Source organism: Bos grunniens, chromosome 7, assembly GCF_055505025.1.
Source record: "Bos grunniens cultivar Pamir isolate PY7600 chromosome 7, Bosgru_T2T1.0, whole genome shotgun sequence".
Classification (NCBI taxonomy): domain Eukaryota; kingdom Metazoa; phylum Chordata; class Mammalia; order Artiodactyla; family Bovidae; genus Bos; species Bos grunniens.
The window spans coordinates 5,312,001-5,335,450 of NC_141171.1; the positions used below are offsets into that span (position 1 = coordinate 5,312,001).

General features: G+C 54.1%; 2 protein-coding genes across 9 annotated transcripts in view; both read right to left on the bottom strand.

Annotated features, from left to right (window-relative positions):
* Positions 1-1,329: 1,329 nt before the first annotated feature.
* On the bottom strand, positions 1,330-9,857 carry ARRDC2 (arrestin domain containing 2). Of its 3 annotated transcripts, XM_086408441.1 has the most exons (9): positions 9,379-9,792; positions 5,492-5,775; positions 5,332-5,398; positions 4,961-5,108; positions 4,352-4,454; positions 4,007-4,263; positions 3,479-3,641; positions 3,043-3,200; positions 1,336-2,501 (listed from the first exon to the last, which is right to left on the bottom strand). In XM_086408441.1, exons 1-9 carry the CDS (start codon positions 9,642-9,644, stop codon positions 2,448-2,450), a joined length of 1,500 nt encoding a protein of 499 aa, XP_086264567.1. In that variant the 5' UTR covers positions 9,645-9,792; the 3' UTR covers positions 1,336-2,447. The 3 variants fall into 3 exon arrangements, with proteins under 3 accessions (XP_086264566.1, XP_086264565.1, XP_086264567.1); XM_086408440.1 differs by lacking the exon at positions 5,492-5,775 and having other exon boundaries at positions 1,330-2,501; positions 9,386-9,857; XM_086408439.1 differs by lacking the exon at positions 9,379-9,792 and having other exon boundaries at positions 1,330-2,501; positions 5,492-5,899.
* A 1,444-nt stretch (positions 9,858-11,301) lies between these two features.
* Positions 11,302-23,450, bottom strand: part of KCNN1 (potassium calcium-activated channel subfamily N member 1) — a 38,645-nt gene continuing 26,496 nt past the window's right edge. For 2 of the 6 annotated variants that reach the window (XM_086408438.1, XM_086408436.1), the window contains exons 6-10: positions 20,978-21,088; positions 20,065-20,167; positions 16,085-16,242; positions 15,629-15,698; positions 11,302-11,926 (exon numbers count right to left, since the gene is read on the bottom strand). In XM_086408438.1, the coding sequence (XP_086264564.1) occupies positions 15,678-15,698; positions 16,085-16,242; positions 20,065-20,167; positions 20,978-21,088 (393 nt within the window). In that variant the 3' untranslated portion in view covers positions 11,302-11,926; positions 15,629-15,677. Of the gene's footprint in view, positions 11,927-15,628; positions 15,699-16,084; positions 16,243-20,039; positions 20,168-20,977; positions 21,089-23,450 lie in introns of all 6 variants that reach the window. The other 4 variants (XR_015166481.1, XR_015166480.1, XM_086408437.1 and 1 more) reach the window with 2 other exon arrangements.

Below are 23,450 nucleotides of genomic sequence, written 5' to 3' on the forward strand. Positions count from 1 at the left end.
CTCCAGGGTCTCCCCAGCCCTCAATCCTGCCCCTCAGCCCCACCCGCGGCCACTCTGGGCTGCTAGTTAATTTTCACTGCTTTCGGAAGACTGGTGGGCAGACAGTCAAGGCTGTAGCGGGTGGTCTAATTGGGCCCCACCCAAGGGGGCGGGGCCTCTGGTCTGGGGAGGAGCCTGAGTTGCATGGGATTCCAGCGTTCCGGGGCGATTTCGAGTGGCAGCTCCAACCCTATGTGACCCTGGGCAAGCTACCTCATTCTGTTGGACTTACTTTCCACACCTGCAGCTCCAGAAAAGCGACAACCTCCAGGCCACTAGAGCTGCCCTAGAGCTCTGTGGGTACTCAGACGAACCCCATACAAGCACAACCACAGTCACTTGAGTCCCAGTTATCAGGGGGTGGAAATGACCCAAATGTCCATCAACAGAGGCTGAGTGGATAATAAAACGTGGTGCATCTACACAATGGAATATCATTTGGCCATCAAAAGGACCGAAGCATGGATTCCTGCTGCAACAAAAGTGGCTGAACTCCATGCTGAGTGAAAGAAGCCAGACACAAAAGGCCACATATTCAATGAGCTCATCTACATGAAATGTCCAGAACAGGCAAATTCGGAGACCAAAGGAAGCAGATGAGTGGTTGCCTGGGGCTAAGGGAGGAGGAATGGGGAGTGACGGCTCGTCGGGACAGGGTCTCCTTTGGGGGAATGGGGAGTGACGGCTCATGGGGACAGGGTCTCCTTTGGGGCTGATGAGCATAATTGGGAATTACAGGTGATGGTGGCACAATATTGGAAAGGTCCTAAATGCTAAGCACACTTACAAATGGCAAATGAATTGAATCTCAGTAAAAGTGGGTTCAATCCCTGGGTCAGGAAGATCCCTTGGAGAAGGAAATGGCAACCCACTCCAGTATGCTTGCCTGGGAAATCCCATGGACAGAGAGGAGCCTGGCAGGCTACAGTCCATGGGGTTGCAAAGAGTCAGACAAGACTGAGTGACTAAACAATGACAACAAAAGCAGAAACAGCCCAGACTCCGCAGACAGGCAGGATCCTCCTGCCTCTGGCCTCCCTCCCACCTGCTCGGCTCCACTCTGAGGAGACAGATGAGGCCTCCGCCAGCTCTGCTCCCAGCCTTGCAACCACACTAAGGGAGAGATGTGGTGTCAGTCTCCCTCTGTCCTTGAATCTCAGCTTCACCTTCTGGTCAATGGGCCCCTCAACCCTCCTTAGCCTGGAATTTCATCTGATCCAGACCCAAGATGGTGGTCAAGGCCACTCAACTTTCTCAGCACCTGGGGGCGATAAACCACTAAGCCCAAGCTTTTCCTCTGTGACTTTTATTTTTTAAAAAATGTACAAAAGAGAACAATTTAAGGCTTATCCGAAATGTGGAGTCCCAGGCAGGGGCCCTGCCTCGGCCGGGTCTCTGCACTTGGAGGCTTGTCCAGCTGCCCATCATGTTGTGTCCCTCTGGGACACAGGGGGTGTTCAGAAGCAAACTGTGGCCCTACTCTGTCACCCCAGGCTGACTTCTGTCCCCACAGCCTGGGTTAATGCTCTGCTGTCCCTGTCTTGAAATTCTTAATTCTTGAACAAGTGGCCCCACGGCTTCATTCTGCAAGTTATGTAGCCGGTCTTGTCTGTCTGCCTTTGAACCTGTGTTTTTCAGGCCATGCAGTACCCAGGCAGTGCTCATGTGCTGGAGTGTGTGGAGGCACCCAGGCGCTCCAGCCTGGGATAGGAGTCTCTGGTTTTCAAAGGTTTTAAGGCTGGAGTCGCTGCACCTGCCACCCTTCAGCCCCATATGGCCCTGATGACCTGCTTTCCTGAATGCCTCGTTCCTGGGCCCTCTCGCCTCCCGGACCTTGCACTATGGCCTCGACTGAGCCCATATGCCAAAGATGCTCTCTGAGCCCCACTCCAAAGATGAAGGGGACGGTCTCCAAACATCAGTCAGCTCTGACCTTCTTCGACTTTTCCTCTTGCTTGCCTGCCTACCAAGCTCTTGTTCATACACCAAAGCCTTAGCTAAAATGCCCTTTCCCCAGGAAGCCTTCTCCACTCCGTCTTTGGACTCTCCCAGCTCGGGGTCCTTTCCTCTGGTCCTGTGGGTCTGGAAGTATTTATGTCTGGTTCTGTCGCTCCCAGTCTGGAGGCTAATGAGGGAACACAGGCCGACGCAGACAGGTTGAATGGTTTCTCAGATCCTACTGTGGGTATCTGGTACCTTATGAGGACCAGTCCAGATGTGTCAAGACTCCAGACTGGCTCTTCCTCTGTGTGATGTTGGAACGGCCCTGTTTTGTTCTGAGACTCAGTTTCCCCAACTTCAGTGTAGTCAGCCCGGAGTCTGTTCTTCATCTAGCCGCTCCTTGCTCATGTCCGTGGTGGCTGGAAGCATGTGTAAACACCGTATCCTTTGAAGTTTCCACTCGACACTCAGCAGGTCATGCAGCGTGGCCTCCGGGCCTCCGACGGTGGGTTTGGATCCTCCTGCCAGAAATGATCCCGTCAAGTCTCAGGAGGCCCTGGAGGCTCAGAAACGCCCCCACCCCATCCCCCTGGATCTCCACTCCCACCCTAGGTTAGGGAGCAACACTTAGGAACAGACTGAGATGCAAAGTGGATTCAGGCCCTGAACAGGACGTAGAAGATGCTCTTATCACTTTAAAATAGAAGAAATTTAGTTTTGACTGCATCGGGTCTTAATCGCTGCACACAGGCTTCTCTCTAGTGGTGATGGTGCAGGCTTCAGAGCGTGTGGGCTCTGTAGTTTACAGCACTCGGGCTCTCAAGTTGAGGCTCGAGGACTTAGTAGTTGGGGCGCATGGGCTTGACTGCCTCATAGTATGTGGGATCCTACTGGCCCGACCAGGGATCGAACCCTGTCTTGGAAGGTGGATTCCTCCCTGGACCACCAGGGAAGCCCCTAGGAGTTCTACCATTACTGAAGATTCACCTGTGGTTCCTTCCCCTCCTCTTGGCTCCCAGGGCCTTGGAGAGGCACAGGGGCTTAGTGAATCCCCAAGCTCACCTCGGAGTACAGGGGCGGTGGGCGGTAGCGGAACTCCTGGATGTAGGCAAAGAAGGGGCCTTCCATGCTCATGTCAGAGTCCTGTAGTAGTGGCAAGAGGCTCTGCTCCATGGCTGCCACCTCCTCGTCAGGCACCACCTCGGAGTACTCGGGAGGGGCTGGAATTGAGAGACAGGGTGGGTGAGGCTGGTAGAGGAGGATGGGAGCCCCAGCATCGGGGGCAATGGCCAGGTGGAGCTGGCGTGTGCCAGTTCTGGGGCTACTGGGCTGTGTGCCCCTGGATTGGGATTCCTGGGGGGGACTCAGGTTGCCAACATGATCGTTCCAGAGCACTTCTACAGATGGGGGCAGCAAGCGAAGCTGGAAGGGAAGAGAGTCAGCCAGGCCCTCGCCTCTCTCCCACCCATGCCCACCCACAGCAGGAGGGAAAGTTCACCTTCAGGCCGCTCTGGCAGGATCCCCAGCCCCCAGTCCATCAGGAAGCTGGCATGGCTGCCCACACTGGATGAGCGGCTGCCGAAAGGGTGCAGAGGGATGGTGCCGATGACCAGTGGGAGCTCCAAGAGCAGCTTGGATGAGCCCGGGATGTCCACGCAGACCTGGAGGGAAGTACCGCAATTCAGAAGACCAGTCACGCGGGCAGCCTTGGCCACGTGCTCCTCCTTACAGGAGGAGGCCCAGAGGTCCCGGCTCTAGCCTCAAGGAGGGAAGGGGACCCCAGGCTGGTTGTTGTTGCTGTTCGGTAACTAAGTTGTGTCCAACTCCATGACCCCATGGACTGTAGCAGGCCAGGCTTCCCAGTCCTTCACCATCTCCCTGAGTTTGCTCAAGCTCATGTCCATTGAGTCAGTGACGTCATCCAACCATCTCATCCTCTGTCTCCCTCTTTTCCTCCTGCCCTCCATCTTTCCCAGCATCAGGGACACAGCAAATGCAACCACCCCAGCCTCTGAGGATACTCTACCTTGAGGGCATAGTCCACGTGCAGCACACGACAGTGCAGGATAGAAGGACCCACGGGAGGGATCCGCAGAGCCCGGCCCTGCCACAGCGCCCGCCGCCCGGGGCCCACAGGCTCCCCCGAGAGGCTAGCCACCACAGCTCGCTTCTGTTTTCGGGCACCTCGCGCCATGAAGGTCTGGGTCTGGACCACGGCTGCCCGAGGCAGCACGGGGCGTGTGGAGCCATTGTCGATCTCAGCGAAGACAGGGATCACTTCACCTGTTAGGTGGAACCGCAGGGCCTCAGTTTCCCCACCTGCAACCCTGACACTGGCCTTCTTCCCAATCCAGGCCCTCCCACCTGTTACCTGGTGTGTAGCCCTTGCGGTCGATCTTGGCTGAGAGGGAGACAAGGCCACGGTTACTGTACCAGGATCGGGCGATCTTTTCCCGAGCTCCGGCTTGAGGGGCCTGGTCGGGGGTGGCGGGGAAGGAAAAGGATGTGAAACGGGTCCCATTGTACCAACCACAGACCCTGTGGAGCTTCTAAACCACCCTCAGCTGAAGGAAGATTTGAGGCAGGGCCAAGCATCCTGGTTTCTAACAGTCTGTTTGCAAAATGGATCCAGGAACGTGACCCATCTCATTAAGCTATAAACAAGTGAACAAGCCAGGCACTTAGTGTGTTAACGAGTGCTCAGTAAGCCATTACTATTGTAAGCCCTGACTGCGCCCCCTTTCACAGACAAGGGACGTGTGGGAGGCTCAGAGAGGATGAGACACTCACTCGGAGCCACCAAGCAAACTGGCGCAGCTGGTTCTTGCACCTAGCTCCACCGGCATTCCCATGCCTGCCTCCCTCCCTGCCAGGGCTCAGCTATGACCCCCACTTTGTGAAGGGAGGAGCGAGGAGCCAATCACCATGGAGCCAGGACCCTGCCTGCGACGCCCCCAACCCACCAAGGGCAGCCACTCACCAGCAGAGCCGGTGTGTTGATATCCACAGGCTCAATAACAGTAAACACCTTCCTTGTCCGACGGGCAGGGACCCAGGGCCGGTGGAGGGTGGCTTTGATGCAGTATCTGACACTGCCGTGTTTGCCTTCAAAGGAAGTCACTAGCGTCCTGGGGATGGACGGAAGGTAAGACCCAGAGACACCCAGGTGGGAGATCCCCAAAGGCTTTGGGGGATGAGAGACAGGAGACACTCTAGGGGGCCTCCCAGGGAGACAATCTTGGGTCTCAGTGGCCCCCATATACCGAGCAGTGGAGTCCCAAACCTGGAAGGGGCTGCAGACTTAGGGACACTTAGAGGCTCCCCCACAATCCTGCACCCCACTCGACTTACGGTGGCAGCTGGAAGCTGAATGGGAATTCATGACGCCCAGGAGGCAGCGTTGTGGTCTCTCCAGTGCCTGCAGGTAGGAGTAAGAGGGGGCGGCTCAGTGGCTGCGAAGGGGCTCCCGGAGCACACAGCAAGCGCAGTGCAAGGGTCCCCCGGCTGGTACCTGGCGCGAGTAGCGTGGCACGGTGGCTCACAACCTCCACGCGCTCGCTGTAGCTCTGCGTATACGCCGTGCTCGAGCCCGCGCTGCGAGACTCGGTCCAGTGCACATGGGCGCGACCCCGCGCGCGCAGCTTCAGGGAGCTCACTCGCGCCGGGCCCGCTAGCTCCAGAAGCACTCGGCCGGCCACCGCCTGGCCGCCGCTGAACACGGGCTCAGAGCCCGCGCTAGCACCATCCAGCAGCACTACGAATGCCTTCACCTTGTCGAACAGCATCGCCGCGGGGATACGAACTCGCGGCGAGCGGCCCCTGGCTTCGAACCCGCGGCACGGCGGCTCTAGGGCTGCAGCCTCAGGACAGGAGCCCACCAGGCGCGCGCAGGCGCACTCCAAGGTCGGGCCAGAGACTCTTCACGGCCTGCGCCGGCGCCGCATTTATACGGCGGGAGGGGCGGGGCGAGACGCAGGTCCCGCCCCCGGAGGGGAATACGCCAATGGCGCGGCAAGAGGCGTGGTCTTGCCCAGGCTTGGAGCAAAATAACAAAAGCCCCGGCTTGCGGCTGGCGGCCTTCTACCCTCTTGGACCCTGGGATGAGACAAGCATCGCGGCACGGAACAAGTATCTCTCAGACTGCAGGGGTGAACAGGAAAAACCGAGGCCAGGTCACCTAGCAAGAGCGTTCTGCCGTCGGGTTAATCATCTACCGTCCGCCACTTGCAGACGTGACTCGATGCATGTCCAGCCGGGGCTGGAGGAAACGGCCAGGTCCCTGAGAGTCTAGGACTACCTACCTCGGGCCTCAGCTCGGCCCCCCCACCCCCCACCCCGTGCAATGGGGGAAGGAGGAAGAAGTGGTCGGGGCCTCCCAACACTGGGCGCCTGCTGCCCCTACCTATGATTTGAAACCCGCTTAGCTGGGTGACCTGGTCTAATGACATCTCGGAGCCTGAGTTCCAGTTTGTAGAGCCAGAACAAAATCAGCCCCGACCTCAGAGAGTTGTGCATGAATCGCGGTGTAGCCCTACTCGACCCCTCCCAGAGCCTCTCTCCCGACTCATCCACCCGCCCCTGACACACTGCCACTCAGCGGCGCCTCAGCGCTTTTGCCCCACGTTCCTTTCCAAACTTTCAGCACCTGCCCTCTCCACCCCCATTACCCACCCTCCCCGCCTCCGCAAACTTCTGTTTGCTCTTTTGACCCAGCTCTTCCCCTCACAGACAGAGCCAAGTACCGGGGGAGCTCATGGAATCGCCGGGACGGTAACCACTCTCTGGACCTGTTTACACAGAGAGAGGAACCTTAAGTAGGGTTTCCAAGTCGGAAGCTTGGAAGTACGCGATCTGCGAAGTGCCTGCGCCCTCTGGTGGCAGCGTCATACATTGCTGCTTGAACCCACTCCCTACCTTGTTGAGTCCCTAAGTCGTATCCAACTTTTTGCCACCCCGTGAACTGCAGGAGAAGGCGATGGCACCCCACTCCAGTACTCTTGCCTGGAAAATCCCATGGATGGAGGAGCCTGGTAGGCTGCAGTCCATGGGGTCGCTAAGAGTCGGACACGACTGAGCGACTTCACTTTCACTTTTCACTTTCATGCACTGGAGAAGGAAATGGCAACCCACTCCAGTGTTCTTGCCTGGAGAATCCCAGGGACGGGGGAGCCTGGTGGGCTGCCATCTCTGGGGTCGCACAGAGTCGGACACGACTGAAGCGACTTAGCAGCCACAGCAGAACTGCAGACACCAGGCTTCCCTGTCCTTCACCATTTCCCAGAGTTTGCTCAAACTCATGTCATGAAACCATCCTCCTGCCCTCAACCTTTTCCAGCATCAGGGTCTTTTCCAATGAGTTGGCTTTTCCCATAAAGTGGCCAGAGTATCGGAGCTTCAGCTTCAGCATCAGTCCTTCCAATGAATATTCAGGGCTGATTTCCTTTAGGAAGTCCTAAAACCCTTTACCTTGGCCATCCCTTCTGAGTCTGGCTCAGCCTGGCTGGAACCCCGCTGAGGCCAGGACACCCCCAGTGGGAGGCGGCCATAACCAACACAACCAGTCAGTGCAAACCGGTAGAGAAGGGTAGAGGCTGTCTACTCAGTGATCAGCCTGGTGGAGGGCTCTGGGGCTGAAATAAGGCACTCGACCTTCTCCCAGGGCCAAGTGAAGTCTAGAAAGAAGACAGGAGGCCACAGGCCCAGGAGAAGGCAGGGAATAGAGTGACCTTGGGGGCATGGGATGGCTCATACTTTCTTTTTGGTCACACAAGACTTGTGGGATCTTAGTTTCTTGACCAGGTACCAGGTATTGAACCCACACCCCCTGCGATGGAAGCTCAAGAGTTTTAACCACTGGACTGCCAGGGTAATCCTGGGAAGGTTCATTCTGAGCCAGTGTCCTCAGTCCATTTCACAGATGGGTTCCCCCAGAGACCCAGAGAGGAGCAGGGACTCACCAGAAGTCACACAGCAACTCTGCTTCACTCCTCCAGTATCTTAAGGAAGCCACCATTGAGTGGGAGTAGGAGGGCTGGAGGGTGAGACCAGCTCCGATTTCCCTGAGTCTCAAGGAAAGGGAAGTGCTTACAGGGCCCCTTATTGCCTCATTCCATGCCAGCTATGCTTTGGTTTGCACAGCGTGAGAGCCTCCCACACCTGGCGGCAGTTTGGACAAAGTAATAAGTCTGTAGGCAAAGCATCTAGTGTGTGCAGGGCCGGAAGTAAGGGTGCTGTGGCAGGGAGCCAGATTTGAAAGCTGCATCCTGTTTCTACCCATCTTGCAGATGGGTATAGTGAGGTCTGCCTTCCCTGAAGAAGTAGCCAACAGCCCAGAGAGGCCAACATCCTCTTCAGCCACACAGCAGGTGCTAGAGCACAGACTTACTCTTTCTGTCCCTGCCTCCCCTACTTCTGCTCTCAACTGGCTGTATGGCCTAAGGGAGGAGGACCGAGGTTCAGAGCAAGCAGGGACATGTCCAGGACTCCTAATTTGATCTGACCCTACCCCAAGTCTTCTCCCTGCCTCGGATGCATTCCCACCCCCTTACCTGCAAACACCACCAAAATCTCCAATCCAGCAAACAACCCTTCATGTAAACGTTGGTAAAGGGCACTGGCCGGGGGTGAGACACGGGCCTTCTTTGGGAATCAGAGCCCCCAGGCCTGGGGCTAATGAGACATCCTGGAGTTTAGAGAGGAGGATCTCCTAGCTCCACCAAGGGGTCCCCTGAAACCGAGGGGGTCCTGTGGGGCTCCCAGGCACAGAGGCCTTTCTGACCCCATTTCTTGACTCCAGCCCCCATAACCTTTCCTGAGTTTCATAGGGTGGGTTTGAACAGTTGTTAATCAAGAGAAAAGCCAAGAAACCCCCTGAGACAAGATTACAGGGAACAGAGATGCTCACAAAGATTAGAAGACCAACCACCTGAGATGAGATTAAGGGCCTGCAAGCCCTGCTCACACCTTAATGTTATCAAAGACCCCCAATGTTGAGCCACTATTATAAAACCCCTCATCTAGTTTTCTGGGGTGGAGACATCGTTTTTCAAGGCAGAAGCCAGGTGTGTCTCCCTTTGCCTGGCAAAACAGTAAAACTATACTTTTCCACTTCACCCAAAACTTTGTCCTGATCCCTTTGATTCCTCACTGCTGAATCGGGAGGGCAAGCGATTGCTAACACCCTCAGACTCCATATGGGGCGGGGCGGGTGGGGTTGGGGGGGATGTCTCCACCGCATATCCTCTAGGTCAAGGGACTCCTAGTGTCCGGGTAAGACAATCCCCCTCTTGAGAAGGGTTGCCAGCCCACACGGCCTCTAAAGAGCTTGGAAAGGGGCGCCCAGACCTGAGAAGAGGGGTCGGTGGCAGGGATTCTGGCTCGGGGGTGGGGGACATGAGCGGCTCACCTCGGAGCAGCAGCTGCCGCCGTCGCAGGTACGTCTCGGCGGCCGCGTAGTCGCTGGAGACGGCGTTGACACCCACGCTTCGGCCCTCGAGCCAGTGCGTGACCGCCCCGCCGCGCGCCGCCACCTCGAGCGCTAGCACCCGCAGCGGCGCCGCCACCTCCAGCAGCACCCGGCCGCACAGGCGCTCCCCGCCGCGGTACGCGTCGCCCGGGCCCCGCGCCAGCTCCAGCGCGAAGCTGCGCACGCCCCCCGGGCGCATGGCGGTGGCCAGGGCGCACGGCGGGGATGGTGTCCCGGAGCGGCTCCGCCCGGCGCGCTGCTGGGCAGCGTCTGCCGACCTCTCTGGTCTCAGTGCTGGTCTTCGCCGCGCCGGACGCCCCTCCCGAGCTTTCTCCTGCTTCTGCGAACTTGTGTGGACGCCGCCGGCCCCGGGCCGGCGCGCGGTTGGCTGACTTCCTGGTCCTCCGTGTCCGCCCTCGTGACGCGCTCGGGCCTCCGGGGACGTGCCGCCCGCGTGTCCGCGCGTTTGACTTTGCTACCCCCCAGGGCGGGGCGGGTCCTGTTTTTGCAGGGTAGGCGCTGTTGAGTCAGAGGCGGGCGGGGGCGGATGTGGCTGGCGCGGAGCGGAGGCCACCACCCGGGATCTGTCTAGTGGACTCATTCGTCCCCTGCCCGGCACCTTTGGACCCGGCGCGGCCCCAGCCTCCTCCCCGGCCTTCCTGCCATCATCTGGTTGTTCCCCAAACACACCAAGCTCGGGTCTTGCTTCTTGGCCTTTGCGCTGGCGGTTGCTGCTAGGAACGCCCTTCTCCAGGTCTCCATGTCCAAATGTCACCTCCTCGGAGACATGCTCTGGACTTAATTCTTTGTGGCTCTGGCCAATGTGTTTGTGACTGCTGTGTGTTCTCTGTTGTGCCTTCTCCATCAGACTGGGTGTCCCCAAGGGTGAGCCCCGTGCTGTTTTCAGCACCTGATCTCACAGAAGAGGAAACTGAGGCCCCTCAGAGAGGCAGTCGCTGCCCAGAGGCACCCAGCGGTGGCTGACTCGGGACTCGAACCCACATCTTACCTCAGCCCACCGACACCTCCCCGGGTCCTTCTTGTTCTTGTGTCCCACCTATCACCCCCAGGCAGGTGGCCCACGGCTTTATCAGAGGCTGCCAGAGCCTGGGCTCTCAGCTGGATCCAGAGTAGCCTCCCTCTCCACAGGGCCCAGCATCTGCCAAGAGCCTGCCTCCGCACCTGACTCCAGGACTCTGAGCCCAAGGCCTGGAAGGACCTTTCTGATTCTACTTGTCTGAGACCTTCCCCTCCATTCTGCCCCAGAGAGGCCTCTCTAAGCCCAGGATCACAGTAGTCCCCTCCCCATGGAGTGACCTCCACCGAGTCCATTCTTCCCCTTGGCCTGTGGACCCCTGAATGTAAATCCTGGCTCATCCCTCTTCACTCCGTAGCCCCAGACAGATGGTTTCACTTCTCTGTGTCTCCCCATCCTACCCTGGTCAGGTTCTGGTGAAGACTCGTCATTATACTGTCTGTATACAGCAGGTGCTCAATCCACATTCATCAAAAATGGAATGGCCCTCCTCACTCATGTCACTTCCCCCTCTGGACCGTGACTTAGAGTCCCACTGGAGCCTGGCCCCTACAAGGTGCTCTGGCAAAGCGAGCTGGAGGGACGTCCTGACTATCCACTTCCCCTGCGGGCCAGGGCTGGGCCCTGCTCTCTGCAGGGTCCCTTTCTTGGTACCAGGTGTCCTCAGGGAGGTGTGGAGTTCAGGCCTGGGAGACCACTAGGCTAGGATGGGATGGGCTCACCTTGACCCCCACATCCGGTCTGGAATCCCCAGGGCCCTGGTATCCACTTCCCATGTTATGATACGAGTGTCCACCAGCCACACACAACAGGCAGCAAGTGGGCGGGTCCTGCTTTATTTGGAACTGGCAAGGACCCCTCTCCTGGCTGCCCCACACCCACCCGGGGCCTGGAGAGAGCCGAGGGTCGGGGAGGGGCGTACCACGGGAATCAGGGGACCAGAGGAAGCTCCAAGCTCCCCCAGCTCCAATCAGGGAGGAAGCAGACCTGCCCTCCCCTGCCATCTGGCCCTACTCTCTGCCTGAACAGTCTGGGTGGGGTGCAGTGGTTCGGGCCCCAGTCCACTCAGCCCAACTCAGCTTCGGCTCCTTGCACTCCAAGAGGCGCCACTGTACAGGGCTTCTTGGATGGCGTGGAAGTGGCGGCCACACGATGGCCAAAATTGAGGGGTCCGGTGGCAGGCAGGGCTGTCACCCACAGTCTGAAGGGGCCACGGGTGGCCACCAGTGTGGGGGACTCCGAGCCACCTGGTCTAGGGGGCCGGAGCCGGGCCAGGGAGGCAGGGCGGGTGGGGGTGGGCGTATGGCTTGGGTGATGAGGCCAGGCAGGGCCTGCAGGGAGGTGCCCAACGCATCCAGGCGGCTTTCAAGGGCAGCCAGGCGGGCCTCAAGCTCCTCGTGCTGGGCGTGCAGCTCGGACATGAGGTCGTACATGACATTCTGGGTCTGCCGAACAGAGAGGCGGGAGAGAGAGGAGAAACCAGGTGAGAGAGAGGGAGGGATGGGCACAGAGAGACGGCAGGGCAGCCCCGGCTGGGCGGTGACCCACTAACTGGACCTACGTGAGGGACAACTGTAAGTGCACTACCAGCCCAGCCCAAGGTCTCTTGGGTGGACCCCAGGGAGTGGCAGGAGAGCAGGTGAGGCGAGACACAGGTCTTGAATGCCAGGCTCGGGCCCAGCAGTCCAGGGGAAGGTCAAGGGGGGTCCTGGGGCCCAGTGGGTGTGACCAGAGTTGCTCTGAGGGGATGAACTAGCCACATGGTGCATAAAATCAGAGGGTGGTCTTGGGTGATTCTGGACTGACGTTGTTCCAGGCTGGGAACACGGTCGAGGGGGAGGAGGCTAGGTTGTAAACTGTCCCCCGCTTCCCACATTAGACTGGGGAGGGGGGGATGGGGGTCTTGGGGAGAGGTGACCGCGCCAAGGATCCGACTCCATCACAGACCAGGGGACACGACCGCCACAACAGCCACTGTTACAGCAAGTGGTGGGGTGTCCCTGCCACCTCGACTGCTTCTCACAACCCAGCAAGCAGGGGTGTCCAGATAGATGAGCCGGGGAATTGTAGGGGGAGGTGGGACACACACGGACAGCCCTTGGTGCAGATGTTGCTGTAGCCACCAGGTGGCGCTAGACCGTGGTTCCATTCTCAGCCCAGCTCCCTGCAGACTAGACCCTCCTGCCCGGCTACCCACCCGCCCTCCGGGGTTGGTCCGCAGCTCACCACCCATTCTGGGCCTCAGGCTTCTGTCACCCCACCCTCCCTCTCCATGCTCTGGCTCTGTGGGAGGGAGATTGGTCATCCACACCACAGCTCCTTCTTTCCGCACCATACCCACAGCCTCTCAGCCCTGAATCTTTACCTGGGCCATTCCTTCCACCCTTTCCTGTTACTGGTAAGCAAATCCCATCCCAGGGTGAACAAATGCCTCTGGGGCCCTCCTAGGGCCACAAAGCCTCATCCCAGCCTGCCTCAAGGGACCACACAGTTCCCAAGGCCAGGGAGTAACATCTGGAAGCATCCAGCCCTTGGATTGGAGAAGGAAATGGCAACCCATTCAGATATTCTTGCCTGGAGAATTCTGTGGACAGAGGAGGCTGGCAGGCTGCAGTCCGTGGAGTCACAAAGAGTTGGACACGACTGAGCAACTGAACAAACAGCGGCTGGATGGTTCTTTTTGGCCCTCTCTGAGGTTTAAGTTTTTATTAGAACATATATTTTGTTTTCGTTGGAGAGATACAAATTAAATCAGCAACCTTGGAAAGCATTAAAACTTAATACTGGAAAACATTTTAACCTTGTTAAATTTTTTTAAAAAATTAGAAACCATATCATCCAATCCAGTGAAAGACTTACTTCAAAGAAACCTTCCTTAAATGTATTTTGAGAGGAGCATACTGCTGTAATTACAGGTTTAAATAACTGTTAGCAATTCACATTTTAATCATCTATACTCATGAAGTAAGTGTGATAATGGATAATCCAGACTATAATATACCTGAGTTTTTCAAAGGCATTTAATATATATATTTGGAGCTGTTATCTCATTTGCATCAAATTAATTGGCCAAGGACTTCTACACGTTCTTAGGATTATGCTCTTTCTACTACCAACTGAATTATTTCTTCAGGCTTCTAGAACATTCCCTTCCAAATTAAGTTCATGTAGATTAGTATTAAATTAAATTGCATTCTTTTTTTATTTTGGCCATACTGCATGGCTTGCGTGATCTCAGTTCTCTGACCAGGGATTGAATTTGGGGCTACAGCAGTGAAAGCCTAGAATCCTAACCACTAGGCTACTAGGGAACTCCCTTAAATTGCATTCTCTTGCTAATGATGAAGAGAGTGAGTCCAAAATGTGATGAGTATGACTAGTAAAATAGAAGAGGACTTCACATTTCCTAAGGATAAGATTAAATTAGGCTCAGATCTATTAATTGATTAGGAGATGGAGTCAATTAGCAAAGTTCACATGTGAACTATTTGTGAAAGGGCAGATGGGGGCTGGGAAAGTGAAAGTGAAGTCGCTCAGTGGTGTCCGACTCTTTATGACCCCATGGACTGTAGCCTACCAGGCTCCTCCCTCCATGGGATTCTCCAGGCAAGAGTACTGGAGTGGGTTGCCATTTCCTTCTCCAGGGGATCTTCCCAACCCAGGGATCAAACCCAGGTCTCCTGAATTCCAGGCAGACGCTTTAACCTCTGAGCTGCCAGGGAACCCCAGGAGTTGAGAAGACTGTGACAAATATTCTAAGAGCTTGCCCAACTGAATTCCAGGCAGACGCTTTAACCTCTGAGCTGCCAGGGAACCCCGGGAGTTGAGAAGACTGTGACAAATATTCTAAGAGCTTGCCCAACTGAATTCCAGGCAGACGCTTTAACCTCTGAGCTGCCAGGGAACCCCGGGAGTTGAGAAGACTGTGACAAATATTCTAAGAGCTTGCCCAACTGAATTCCAGGCAGACGCTTTAACCTCTGAGCTGCCAGGGAACCCCGGGAGTTGAGAAGACTGTGACAAATATTCTAAGAGCTTGCCCAACTGAAGTTGAGTCAGTTGACATATCTTTTAATGGATGAACACAAAGCAAGAAATCGGACGGGACCTGACGTTAGAACTAACAAACAGATTCATTTCTAACACAAACTGATCTTACAGAGCTCTGGCAATTAACTTTAATCTCCTCAAAGATATTAATTGCTATACAAATAAGCTTTCTCCTGAGGCTCTGCTCTCTTGCTTATTTAGTCACCAAGTCATGTCTGACTCTTTGCGACTGCATGGCCTATAGTCCGCCAGGCACCTCTGTCCATGGGATTCTCCAGGCAAGAATGCTGGAGTGGGTATCCATTTCCTTCTTTGGGGGATCTTCCCGACCCAGGGATTAAACCTGTGTCTTCTACATTGGCAGGTGGATTCTTTTACCACTGAGCCGCTTGGGAAGTCTATAATTAGAATGTATATTCATAGCAAAAGAAATTTGTTTTTCTCTTAAACTTTAGAGCCTGTATGTAGCTGACGTTTCTAAATATGAAAGTACCACTTCACCAATTCAGCCCACTAATTACATATTCTTATTAGAGTTATTAGTTAAAAGTGTAAAATAGCCGCCAACATTCCAAAGTAAAGATTTTACACACAGATGTAGATCTCTGGCATCTCTCTAACAACTGGAGCCTCCGGTCACAGTGGACCCTTGCAGGCAGGGCTCATGTTCACAGTGGCTGCTTCCTGCCCTGCACCCCTGGCCTGTACCATGGGCACCAGCACTGTTCCTGCCTCCCTGGCAGGAGCTGGGCCTGGTTCTTTACTGAACACCCCGCTCCTCCTCCCTGTCCCCCTCCCCCTCCTCCTCCTTTATCAGGCTTCTCCGGTGGCTCGGACAGTAAAGAATCGTCCTGCAATGCAGGAGACCCAGGTTGGATCCCTAGGTTGGGAAGATCCCCTGGAGAAGGGCATGGCAACCCACTCCAGTATTCTTGCCTGGAGAATTCTATGGACAGAGGAGCCTGGCAGGCTACAGTCCATGGGGTCACAGAAGAGTCAGACATGACTGAGCAATTAACATTTCTCCTCCTCCCCTGAAGGCCCAACCAACCCCCTCTGGCCCCCGGAGCTGCCCCACCTTGCCCTGCCCTCCTCACCTTGGCCAGGTCTGCGAGTGTGTTGGTCTGGTCATTCAGCTTCCCTTGCTCAATCTTCACACTCCGGAGCCTGGGGGACAGGTGGGCAGGTGGGGTTGTGCTGAGGCTGCAGCGGGGTCAGGGGTCTCCCATGCAACTCACCCCACCCAGAGTCACCTTGTGGGGTATGCAGTTGGGGGATGAGGGGCAAGCGGAGGTCCCCTTGCAGCCCGTCCCCTCCTGGCATGCAGAGGGCAGCAGGGCCTGGGGGATGGTTCAGCAGACATGCACTAAGCCCCAGGGAAGAGACTTACTTCTGCGCTCTGGTGGGACCCGGCGGAGCAGAGAGAAACCACAAGGCAATTTTAATCTCAGCACAGCTGGGCGGCCTGTACCCAGCCCGGCCCACTCCCATGTGCACCACCCCAGGGCCCTTGCTCTTGGAAGAGGTCCAGCCTCTGAGGGGGTGGTACCCACCCTCAGGGATGCATCGTCTCTCTGCTTCCTCTCTCCAACAGGGCCCTCCCAGCATATGCAGCTGCCTTCAGCCCTGCAGTCACACTGTATGCCAGCCTGTACCAAGCTCCCGGCCCTGGAGATGGCATTTAGTCCAGAAAACTGTGCCCACACATTTCCTGAGGGGGAAACCGAGGCTCAGAGGGGGCAAAGCCGGTGCCTACTAGCCTCCTACCAGGACTTGAAGCTGCACTGCCACTCAGCCTCTGGGACCTTGGGCCTAGGGACGGCTCCCTGTGCGGGCATGGGGTTTGTCCTCACCCCTTCTCTCCGCCCCTTCTGCAGCTAAGCCAGCCCAGGGAGACCATTTCAGGCAGGCCCCGGCACATCCAACATGTGACAGATGCTTAGAGAGGACCCCTGGGTCCCACCCATCCTGGGTGTTGTCAGTAACCCGGGGAGGACCCACTTCTCGGTCTGGAGAGGTGGAGGCAGATACAGGCCACCCCAACACTGAAGTCTGGGGGTGCCCTGGAGACGAAACAGAGGCTTGCTAAGGAGCCATGGACATGCCTGCCATGGGGAAGTCATTCTTGGCATCTCTGGAACCTTCCTGTTGCAGGTTGAATGGTGTCCCCACAAATGACATGCTGAAGTCCTAACCTCCAGCACCTCACAATGTGACTGTTTGGAAATGGAGTCTCTACAGATTTAATCAGGTTAAGATAACTGGTACACTGGTATCCTTATAAAGGGGGGAAATTTGGACACGCACACAGGGAGGGAGAATGATGTGAAGACACAGGGAGAGCATATGAAGACGGAGGATTGGAGCAATGCTTCTACGAGCCAAGGAGCGCTGGGGCTGCCAACAGCTAGGAGAGATGCCCGCGACAGACATTCCCCTAATGTCCTCAGGGGGAGAATGGTCCTGCCAACACCTTGACTGTGGACTTCTGGCCTCCAGAGGTGCGATCACAAATTCTGTTTGAAACCACCCAGCTTGTGGTACTTTGTTAAAGGAGCCCTGGGAAACGTGTACACTATGCTATATCCCCAGTCTGTCCCCTCTGAGACCACTTCGCCCTTTCCACCGGCTGCTCATACCACACTCCCGCCGTGGGGGCTCTCCAGCTCAGAAGGCGCCATGGCTCCCTCATGCCTGCAGGCGGCACCTCTTGTCTGCTGGGCCCTGTGCTCATTCCCACTGCCCACCTTTGTCCAAACTGGGCACACTCCTTGGTGTGCATGCCCACCTCGTGGTTCCTACCCAAACCCCATCCATCTTTCAGGCCCTAGTCCAAATGTTCTTGATTTCATCAGCTGTTCTTATAAGGCCACTATTTGAGGGGGGTACAGGGGGACCTGAAGGTGAGATAGTCCTGCCCCAGAGCAAAAGAACACAGGTAACTCACAAAGCAGGTGTCTTCTCCACTGACCTATCTGTCCTCAATTCCTACCCTCCAACTTCTCCCAGAGAACTTTCAGGGATATCCCTTAGAGCAAGGTCCAGAGCAGAGACAGGTCTGTGCCCCCCAAGCCTGGCACACCAGCTGGTGGAGGAAATTCTTGTGGGATAACCAAATGAACATATCGAGGGTGTCAACAACAACACCGCTTCCCATTTTCAGAAAATACTACGTGGTAGACAGGCGCAGGCAAGTCATCTGGTCACCCCAACTGTGTTTGATCCATACTCCATTCCTGGAGAAGAGGGCTGTCACCACTGTTTCCACTTTACAGATAAGAAAAATGAAGCTTGAGGTAGCATAGTCACTTGCTCAGGCCCCACAGTTAGGTGGCAGAGACCAGACTGGGACCCTGTGGTCAGTAAACAACCTTTGAAGGGTCAGCAAGGAGGGCTGTAGGGTCTTGTGAGCAAACAGGACAAACACCTGGGCACAGTGATGCCAAGTAAGTGGGGTACCGATTTCTTTCCCTGCTTCCTAGGTGATACTGGAAGCAGAGGTTGGGGGTACCATATGTAACTGAATACTTGCTCTGTGCCATGAACTATGCCAGGCATTTTTGCATATCACTCCATTTAAACCTCCCCACAGTCTTGTGAAGTAGAGATTGTTATCATGAGAAATTAATTCAATCGTAACAATAAATGTAAATGGATTAAACTCTAGCTAAAAAAACAAGGATGGCGCAGTAAACACAATAAATGTTAATGGGCTAAAGTCTAGTTAAAAGACAAGGGTGATGGGGCTCAAGAAGACTTTTAGGGCAATGAATCTGTTCATTATCTTGAGTGTGGTGATAGTTTCATGGGTGTACACATATGTTAATACTTATCAAACTGTGCACTCTAAATAGCTGCAGTTGACTGAATGTTGATTACACTTTAATAAAGCTATTCTTTAAAAAGAGGCAAAATGAGTAAACAGGATTTAAAAAATTAAAGTTAGCTAGCTGAGCTTCCTCGCTCATGGCCTGGTCTTCTACGGCCACACTCTGCTACCCTGCGGTGCCCCAGTAGCTGACCACACTAGCCACACCCTGGAATCTCCCCACAGCAAGCTGCCCGACTCTCCTGCTCACACAGGGGTTGGCAGTGTTGCCTCCCATCTCTGTTCCTTATGGCTGGCTTGATCGCCTTCCTGCTGCACTAGTTCAGACCCTAACATTGTTTTCCTCACTCTCTGATTCATCAGCCCCTGAGTCTGGTTGAGGAGTTCTTAGGGTAAGAATCCATCTGATTGTCCTAGGGAAGCCCAATTGTGAATGAGGTTTTCCAGAATGTAAGAGCTGGGAATGCATAGGCTCATTTTGAAAAGTGCCTTAAGATGCTTGAAAATTTTAAATCAGGAACTATGTGACTCAACTCTAATTTATTGTTGAGTGCCGGATCCCATAGAATTTGGACCTGTTTAAATTCTAGACTGCACACTGTCCCATACCTCCTATATGTAGCTAGTGAATACTGAAATGTGACTCGTCTGAATAAAAACAGGTTGTAAGTGTAAAATACCCATCAGACTGCAAAGATTTAGTATCAAAAACTTTCTAAAATATTAATGATTTTTATATTAGTCACATATTAGTAAGTGATAATGATTTTTACATATTAGGTTGAATAAATATATTCAAATTAATTTCATTTATTTTTCACCTCTTAAAAATGTGGGTGCTAGACAATTTTAAACTATGAATGTTACTCACATAATATTTCTTGTGGACAGTGACTGGCATATTATGGTTTATAGGCCAAATTCTGGGCAGCTGATTGTTTTAGAAAACAAAGTTTTATCGGAGCATAGTTACACCCATTCACCTTGCTGCCTTCCTGCTACAACAGCAGAGCTGAGTAGTTTCAACAGAGACATTTTGGCTCACCAAGCCTGAAATAATTAATATCTGGTCCTTTACAGAAAAAGTCTGCCAACTCCGGCTGAACACTGGATTCACCTGAGGAACTTAAACTTGAGCTCAGGCTGTATCCCAGACTCTACTGTAACTGGCATTTGGTATGGCCCATGGGATTTTAAAAAGCACTCCCTAGGTGACTCCAATGAGCAGCCAACATGAGAACTACTTGATTAAATAATTCTCAGGAAAAAGGGACAACGGAGGAAATTTAGTAATCTCTGATTACCCCACATCATACAAATCAGGCCACAGATTTAATTCTGAGCTTCCTGGAAGCCAAAGCAAGAAGGGGAAACTGCTTTCGTGTCCAAGGGGAAACACATTTTGGCTATTCCAGAGAATAAAATATGCTTCCTGCCACTTATGTTGGGTGGTCTGCATGATTTATCAGAGGTGACTGTCCTGCAAAAGTGCTGGTCCCACTATCCCACCCAGCACAGAAGCCGTAGGCCCCAACCAACTGACCCCCCCAAACGGGAATGGTCATGATGTATGTAGCCACGACGAGCCGTCTGGCCTCGTCTGCAGCCTCCTCCCCCGAGCCAGGGCTGCCTCTGTGCCAGGTGGACACAGAAACGCGATGGGAAGGTGCTGGACTTACTGATGGATGGCTTGGAGGAACTTACGCTGGTGTTTCCGAACCCGGGCCTGGTCTGGCTTTTTCACCAGCCTGGTGTGTTTGTAGATGAGCCACGTCTCCCTGAGAACGTTAGCAGCGGCGTTTTTTACCTGAGGCCAAAGAAAGAACAGATCCTTGCTGCTGCTGCTCAGTCATGTCCAACTCTTTGTGACCCCATAGAGTCTAGCCCGCCAGGCTCCTCTGCCCATGGGATTTTTCAGGCAAGAATATTGCAGTGGGTTGCCATTTCCTCCTCCAGGGGATCTTCCCAACCCAGGGATCAAACCTACATCTACTGCATTGGCAGGTGGATTCTTTACCACTGAGCCACCTGGGAAGCCCCGAGTAGGCACAAAACTATGGAAGGCTCTGGAAACTTCTGGAAACTTCCAGAAACTCCCAGAAACTGGAATGGAAGTATCCCTCTGGGGTCCTGGGACTGTAAGGCAGGACCATGTTTACCCAGCCACATCTGTACTCTGTGTGTGTGTGTGTGCATGCATGGGTGCCTAATATCACTCACCACAGGCCAGACCCTTTCTATACGTCTTGCTAATGTTACCTCGGTGAATCTACACACGGTTGAATCTCTCTCACTTTATATGTGAGCAAATAGGCACAGACAGACCCACCTGCTGAGGTGGGTCTCTTATACAGCTTATAAGTTGCACCTGGCTGCCTGCCTCTCATTGAGTGGCCTTTGGCTGGGCTGTGACTGAGCACGGAAGTGGACACCTGTGGCCATAGCCACGACTCTGTGCACAGCTCAACGGTGTTTACATGGCGGTGCAGCTCAGGGCACTCTGGGCATACACAGGCAGCATGGTGTGACCCACGGGCACACATGCGGAAGCAAGGCGGGGAGAGTCAGCCTTGAGGACCAGGAGGTGAAATGGCTGTGATGGGGCTGGTGTCCTTACCCGCTTGGTGAGCTGAGTGTCCATCATGAAGTTGTGCACGTGCTTCTCTGCCTTGGTGAGCTCCAGCTTCCGGGCCACCACAGCCACCACGAGTGCCGTGCAGCCAGCCCCCTGCATGAAGAAGGTGAGGGGGTGTGTCAGAATCCACCTCATATGGGTCGCAAGTAGGACACCCTCCCTCCTCCAGGAAGCCTTCCTGGTTCCCCCCTCACCTTTGCCCTCCAAACCTGCAGGGTTGGCAAATCTCATCTTCTGAGTTCACTGACTCTAAACCCCTCTTGCTTAATACCACCGAATGTCCAGGGAGTCTGTGCCATACATTAGTCCGTTTGATTCCCAACAAGCCCAGGAGGCAGGACCACTCTTAACCCTCTTGGGTAGAGGGGAAAAGTGAGGCTCAAAGATAAGGAAAAGGACAAGAAGCAGGCAGGATCTGCATGTCCATTTGGGGCTGATGCCCATGGAGGTGGGAGGATGGGAAGAGTTTCCATCCAGGCTTTGGGGTCTAATGATGGAGACAGAGACCCAGCTGACATGTTGCTGACCAGTAATGCAGCTAACTGGTAGGGTCAGAAGGGCGGTGAGAAAGAAGATCAGGTCAGCTGACCATGGTGGCGCATTTTCAGGACAGCAGAGGCAAAGTTTAGGTCCCAGGATGCGGGGAAGTAAAAGGAGGGGTCGTCTCCCCTGTGATGGGGCTCCCTGCTCTTAGCAACCACACTCCCCAGTATGTCCTGAATGGCAGCCAGTCCCCCAGCGAGGGAAGGAGGCCAGAGAGGACTTGCTTGTCCGCTTGGCGGCCACTTGAGAGGCAGAAGGGCAGGAGGGAGGGACCCAAGGAGGAGGGCAAGGCTGCCAGGCAGGAGTAGTGGGGGACAGTGAAAAGTGATGGAGGAGGGAGAGAAAGGGGGCATTCAGCCACTGAGAATGGGGATCCTGGGAACACAGGGCACCTAGCTGTCGTCAGCCCAGGAGTGGCCAGGGAGCAGGTGGCAGGGGCCGGTGAGGGGGGCCGCTGAGGGGCCGGAAGGCGGCTCCCTGGTTGTACCAGGGCTCTCTCTGGCACCTCACGCACCCACTGCTTCCTCCTGTGGGTGCTGCATACAGGATGGAAGGAAGCAAGAGACCCAAACCCAGCCCCTGGGGACCAGGGGAGTGGCTAGCTTTTCTTACAGATAGAAGCAAACATTTATGGGGAAGGGTGGGCACAAAGCCACCCCTTGAGGAGATCCCATCATGCATTTCTGGCCAGGATATGGGTCTTGGGAGGACTCAGGAGTCTGTGTTCAAGAAAAGCCCTGTCTAAAACATTCTCTGACATAAATCGTACCAGTGTTTTCTTAGTTCAGTCTTCCAAAGCAATAGAAATAAAAATAAACAAATGGGAACTAGTCAAAGTTACGAGCTTTTGTACAGCAAAGGAAACCACAAAAAAAAAAAGAAAAAAGACAACCTACAGAATGGGAGAAAATATTTGCAAATGATGTAACAGACAAGGGTTTAATTTCCAAAATACACTGACAGCTCATACAACTCAACAACAAAAAACAAACAGCCCAGTTGAAAAATGAGCAGAACACATTAATAGATATTTCTCCAAAGAAGACGTACAGATGGCCAATAGGCACATGAAAAGATGCTCAACATCAGCAACTGTGACAGAAATGCAAATCAAAACTATAATGAGGTACCTCCTCACACCTGTCAGAATGACCACCATTAAAAAGTCCACAAACAACAAATACTGGAAACGCTGTGGAGAAAAGGAAACCCTTCCGCACTGTTGATGGGAATGGACATTGGTTCAGTCACTACGGTAAACAGTGTGGAGGTTCCTCAGAAAATGAAAAATGGAATTACCATACCATCCAGCAATCCCACTGCTGGGCACATACCCAGACAAAACTACAATTCACAAAGGTACATGCATCCCTATATTCAAAGCAGCACTATGCACAATAGCTAAGAAATGGAAACAGTCTAAATATCCCCTGACAGATGACTGGATAAAGACGTGGTACATATATACCATGGACTACTACTCAGCTACAAAAAAAGAATCAAATAATGCCTCTTGCAGCAACATGGGGGAAACTAGACATTACCATACTAAGTGAAGTAACTAAAAACGAGAAAGACAAATACCATATGGCATCATTTATACGTGGAATCTAAAACGTGGCACAAATGACCCTATCTGCAGAGTAGAAACAAACTCACAGACGCAGAGAACAAACCTGTGGTTGTCAGCAGGGAGAGGGAGGTGGAAGCGAGGGGGTGGAAGTGCGGGATTAGCAGATACAAACTGTTACATACAGAATGGATAAACAAGGCCCTACTGATATAGCACAGGAGACTATACTCAGTATCCTGTGATAAACCATAATGGAAAAGAATATTCAATAAAAAGACTGTTTTCTGTGTGTAACTGGGTCATTAGCTATAAGCAGAGATTGGCACAACATTGTAAGTC